Source organism: Rattus rattus, chromosome 18, assembly GCF_011064425.1.
Source record: "Rattus rattus isolate New Zealand chromosome 18, Rrattus_CSIRO_v1, whole genome shotgun sequence".
Lineage (NCBI taxonomy): Eukaryota > Metazoa > Chordata > Mammalia > Rodentia > Muridae > Rattus > Rattus rattus.
The window spans coordinates 5221794-5227793 of NC_046171.1; the positions used below are offsets into that span (position 1 = coordinate 5221794).

Here is a 6000-nt window from a genome sequence, read left to right on the forward strand (position 1 = left end):
CTTAAACCCTGCTGTGTTCTCAGATCCCTTGACTGCTTGGAAGCGAAGTTTCTTGGTAGGTTTTAACCCTTCCAAATGCGTGTGTTTGTTACAGAATGACAATCTGAGCAACCTGAGATTTAAACCGGGTAATGCCATCATGGAAGGTTCCCAACATGCGAGTCCAAACTACACCAAGACCCATAGGCCTGCTAAGAATGACTTGGAGTTTGACCTGGACCCAGACCGCTTGCTGGCCTCCGATCAGACGAGTGGGATGGACCTCAATCTAGACCTAGACTTGGACTTGGGCAGGGAGTCTGGGTCTGAGCTGGGTTCTGAGATCCAAGCCAAACCCGAACTGGAGTCAGAGCTTGAGATAGACGTCCAGACAGAGCCTGAGACAGAGGAAGAGTCAGAAAGGGAGAGGAAGTCGCAGCCAAGGACCAGGACAAGGGCTCAGAGCCCCTGGCAGAGCTACTTGACTACTTATCGCTTTGGTTCTCCAAGCTCCCCGTCCGCAGGGCCGCCTCAGACGCCTCAGACACGCCCAGCAGAAAAGAGATAGCCACACACTTACCAGAACTCTCCCCAGAACAACGAGGACGCATGGTAGGTGACTCCAAAAAGCAGGCAGAGTATCTCGGCAAATCCTTCCTGCCCAACTTGGCATGAGATCCAGACTGGGGTCCAAGCTACCAGCCCCGGCTCTGTGACCCCCTCCACCTGCTGACTTCCTTCTCAGTGGATTCCGGGATCACGTGCCCCTCGTGCTCCCGGCTCTGTGACTTAAGGTGGACGCTTGTCTCTGGGTTCCGTCTCCAGAGTTTGCAGGTTTCATCTTCAACCGATTTCCAGTGAAGGCCTCCCTACACGCACTCTCTGGGAACCGTGCCAGCCTGTCTCTAAGTTCCTCCTCTCATCTCTGTTTCCCTTTCTCCAAAGAAACGACGCTTGAATAAAATATGAACTCTTCCTTAACCCTGAGATCTCACCTGCTCTTTCTCTGTATCCCACAACCCTGGGAAATGTGAGCTGGGAGGGACTCTGGAGGGAGCCAGCAGAAGGAAACCTGGGTGAGTTGAAGCTGAGGTGGAAGAATCCTCACCATCCAGATCCAGCCTGGCAGGCCTGGGGCACTGGCGCCTGCAGAGCAGGGAGCTTTTACTGTCATTCCTCCCTTCTGCTGTGTCAGTGTTATTTGGTGGCACCAATAGGAAGGCATGGTGACATTACTGGACTTTCTCTAGTCTGTCTACCGCCACTCTTTCTCAGAGGTGTTCCAAGCCAACCTGAAGCCAGGATTTGTGGTGGACCAGAGTTAAAGTGTGTGATGGGTGGGAGAGATGGCACAGCAATTTAGAGGACTGACTGCTCTTGCTGAGGACCTGGGTTTGGTTCCCAGCCCCCACATTGGGCGACTCACAAGAACATGTAACCCCAATCCCGGAGACTCTGAATGCCCTCTCCAACGGCACTCATACAACTGCTATCCATTCAGGCAAGCAGCTATACACACACATTAAGAAGAAATAGATAAAAGTTTTAAACCGATAGATAAAAGCCTCCCTGAGGACTAGGAAGTGTCACTCGAGTTTCCTTCAAATCCATCTAAAGTTTTCTTGTTTCTCTATAAAAATGCTGTAATGAGTTATTCCGAGAAGAGAATTACAGACCCACGAGCACAGACTTACCGAACCTTACGTTTTACTTCCGGTCGATAAACATGACTCCTCGCGCTTAGGTTCTCAGTTTCTCTTGCTGTCAGATGAAGACTCCTGGGGCTATAGAGGCAGCTCAGAGAAGAGGGCTGATGTCCAAGCAGAAAGGCCTGAGTTCGGATCCCCAGCACCCACGAAAAAAGCTGGGCATGCCACCTCATGCCTGTAACCCCAGCCCCAGAGGTTAGGGACAACAGAGACAGGAAGGTCGGTGGCACTCTTTGGACTGGCCGCCAGCCTGGCCAAAACATGTCAAGTTCCAGATTGAGGGAGATGAGACACCCAGGGCCTTCCTCCGACTTCCATTTGTGTTCTCACATGCACTGGTAGACACACAGTCCCCCCCCCCCTCTCTCTCTCTCTCTCACACACACACACGCACACCCCTGATCACAGACACAACACGTGTGTGCTCGGTTCCACACACTGCACCTCCAGCTGTGGAGACTCAGAAGGCCATCCTGTGACTGGAAGGTCACATCCTACGTGACCACGAACATACAAAAAGAGGCACTGGTGAGCCTAACTCTTGGGCGGTGAAGCAGGGAACAGCTCGGACCACCTGGCTGGTTGTAGGCCTCCCTGGTTACACAAGGTTGATTGTCAACCTGAGTGAATCTAGGAAACGTGCATCTAGAGCTTTCCCAGAGAGAACTGAGGGGGAGGCCTACCCCAGAGTGCACAGAAGCTTCCAACGGACAGCTCAGATGCCAAGGAGTGCTGCTGTCTGCTCCCCACCTCCCGAGCAGCCTGTGTGCTGTGCCACCAGCCTCTGCCGCCTGCAGACTCCAGCTCCTTTGGCCTCCAACATGGACAGACTCTAGAAACCCCGCAGGCCTTCAGCCCAGACTCTGACCATTGAAAGGCATGGTCTAAACAGCACCAGCAGATGTACAGCCACTGTTTGAGCACCCTACCCTGCCAAGTAAGCCAATCTAGCAAGTCTGTGTGTGTGTGTGTGTGTGTGTGTGTGTGTGTGCACCTGAGTGTGTATGCATCTGTGTGCATGCACGTGCTCTATCAGTTCTGTTCTAGAGAATCCTACCTAAAACATAGAGCCTGCCTAAAAATGATCATTCCGGGGTTGGGGATTTAGCTCAGTGGTAGAGCGCTTGCCTAGGAAGCACAAGGCCCTGGGTTCGGTCCCCAGCTCTGAAAAAAAAAAAAAAAAAGATCATTCCAAGGAGGTAGGATTATATATTGATTTTACATTGCTGTAACGAACTATCTGAAGCAGGTTTTTTTTTTTTTTTTAAGATTTATTTATTTAATATATATAAGTACACTGCCACTGTCTTCAGACACACCAGAAGAGGGCACCAGATCTCATTACAGATGGTTGTGAGCCACCATGTGGTTGCTGGGAATTGAACTCAGGACCTTTGGAAGAGCAGTCAGTGCTCTCAACCGCTGAGCCATCTCTCCAGCCCCCCGAAGCAGGTTTTCTAGAGACATTCACTTAGTGATTCTGGAGGTCAGAGTCCTAAGATTGGGTAGCTTCACTGCCCTACTGTCTGAGGAGGGTCTGTCCCTATGTGGTGCCACATTAGAGGGATCTTGTGTGGAGGGAAGAGCCAAATCTCCAGAAAGAAGCCGGAGGACGGAGGTAGGAGAATTGGCTCTTAGAGCCACTCACTCTCGAAGAGGTTCAGGTCCCTTGGGAACTGTCCTAACTCATAACGGGAAAGTTATTGGCTTACAAGCTGCAGCCCCTTTGTGGGGGCTGAATGTTCGTTTCACAGGGCTGCATATTGGATACCCTTCATAGTGGATTTACTTTACGGTTCATTTTTATTTGTTTACCATGTATACATCACTCTGCTTTCTCCCTGCATGTATGTCTGCAGGCCAGGAGAGGGCATCAGATCCCATTACAGATGGCTGTGAGCCACCATGTGGTTGCTGAGATTTGAACTCAGGACCTCTGGAGGAGCAGTCAGTGCTCTAACCACTGAGCCATCTCTCCAGCCCACGATTCATAACAGTAGCAAAATTACAGTTAAGAAGTTATGAAGCAACAAAATAATTTTATGGTTGGAGTCACCACCTCGTGAGGCACTAAATTAAAGGAGTGCAGGGTTAGGAAAGCTGAGAACCACTGCTTTAAAAGGGCCACTCTGTCTTTACCTTGGGGACTGTCTTAGTTTGTGATTTATTGCTATGAAAAGATATCATGACCAAGGCAACTCTTTTTTTTTTTCTTTTTTTTCGGAGCTGAGGACCGAACCCAGGGCCTTGCATTTGCTAGGCAAGTGCTCTACCACTGAGCTAAATCCCCAACCCCCAAGGCAACTCTTTTTTTTTTTTTTTTTTTTTTTGGAACTGGGGACCGAACCCAGGGCCTTGCCCCCTCTAGGCAAGGGCGCTACCCCTGAGCTAAACCCCCAACCCCCCCCCGAAGCAACTCTTATTTTTTTTTTTTTTTTTAATTCTTTTTTTCGGAGTGTATAAGAGACAGACCCAGGGCCTTGCGCTTCCTAGGCAAGCACTCTACCACTGAGCCAAATCCCCAACCCCCAAGGCAACTCTTATAAGGACAACATTTAATCAGGGCTGGCTTACAGGTTCAGAGGTTCAGTCCATTATCATCAAGGTGGGAAGTATGGTAGTGTCCAGGCAGGCATGGTGCTCAAGGAGCCAAGATTTCTCCGTCTTGATCCCAAGGCAGCCAGGAGAAGACTGTTCTCTCCTACACTGGGCGGAGCATTGTAACAAATGAGCTGAGACAGTGGCTCAGTCAGAAGCGCAGGGACCAGAGTTTGATTCCCGAGACTCAGGTTGAAAAAAAAAATGGTGGCTCACATTTGATCCCAGTGCTGGGAGGAGGAGATGGGAGGATTCCAGGGACTGACTAACCAGTCCAGCCTGCCCGAGAGTTTCAGGCTAATAAGACACCCTGTCTCAAAAATGCAAAGAAGGGGTTGGGGATTTAGCTCAGTGGTAGAGCACTTGCCTAGCAAGTGCAAGGCCCTGGGTTCGGTCCCCAGCTCCGGAAAAAAAAAAAAAGCAAAGAAGATGGATAGAACAAGACTCGTGCACACGCATACACATGCACACATGCGTGCGCCCACGTGCACGTGCACACACCCTACATACAATTCTCTCATGGAGGTTAAGGCAAGCCACCTGAGATGCCCTCCAGCCCTGCTGTAAGCCCTCTCTGCAGCTCCCAGGTCTGCAGATTTTTCCCACAGTCCTTTCCTCCCTTAGCGAGTTTCCAGGGAGTCAGTGGAAACTGTGCCATACATACTCTTTTTGGTTCTTTTTTTTTTTCCGGAGCTGGGGACCGAACCCAGGACCTTGCGCTTCCTAGGCAAGCGCTCTACCACTGAGCTAAATCCCCAACCCCGCCATACATACTCTTAACTCTCTCCAGCTTCTTAGGACTCCCCAGTCTGCACACCCTCTCCCGGCCCAGCTATGACATCAGATGTCTTCACCCGAAGTACATGTCAGCGTGGGGCATGTGCCAAGCCTTAAACTTTTCTGGGGTTTCCCAGAGTGAATCTTTTCTCTGGAGGAGACCATGATCTGGGGGAAGGACAGCATAGCACACAGTGGGGGGGGTCACCAGGCTGCTGGACGCCCTGACAAGTGCATTTGACAAGTGTCAAGGAGAAGGGGCGTGAGGACCAGGGAGGTAGGAGAGGACTCTGGGTGCCTCTGAGGGAGAGGCTTCCTCGATAAAGGGCTTACAGGAAATGTGGTTTGGGGGGCCACAGATACCAGCGAGGTCCTTAAAGGCCACATACACTGGGGTATAGCCACTGGTTTCTTCTCTGTCTTAGAAGCTGGGTGTCTGTGACGGCCTTGCACGTGTTATAAAAGAATGCACACAGACAGTGTTGGAAAAGACACTACCCCTTATGCCCCCACTCTACTGGTCCACTAGTTCCCTCCACACCCTTCTCTTAAGGCTTACCTGCTGGCAGGCCAAAACAATGACCGCTTACCACAAGCCAGACTCTGAGGTAAACACTTTTCTAAAACTGAGCACAAGGTGTACAAAATTACACCAGTGACTTAGAGTGAGTGTTCCCCAGCCCTCCTCCTAAGGAGCAGCAAGTTCCCCCATCTGATCCACTGTTTACTGTCTGCCACAGCAGGGCTTCAAGGTGAGTCCAAATTTCTGGGCAGGTAAGAGGGAAGGGTTGTGTCACCAAGAGGGGAAGGGGAAAGGTTGGGACTAAAGACACCTCCTGTCTGCATAGGATGGCACAGACTCTGCATAGACACCGTGTGTGCTGCCTGTCCGTGCTACAGGGGTGACTGTCTCTTTATCCAGAGGGAGAGTCTCAGA

General features: G+C 50.9%; 1 protein-coding gene across 5 annotated transcripts in view; it reads left to right on the plus strand.

Moving 5' to 3' along the window:
• Slc26a8 (solute carrier family 26 member 8) overlaps positions 1-966 on the plus strand; it is a 48672-nt gene extending 47706 nt beyond the window's left edge. For all 5 annotated transcript variants that reach the window (XM_032889272.1, XM_032889270.1, XM_032889269.1 and 2 more), the window contains one exon: positions 95-966. In XM_032889272.1, coding sequence (XP_032745163.1) covers positions 95-547 — 453 coding nt within the window. In that variant the 3' untranslated portion in view covers positions 548-966. The remainder of the gene's footprint in view (positions 1-94) is intronic.
• The last annotated feature ends 5034 nt before the right edge of the window (positions 967-6000 follow it).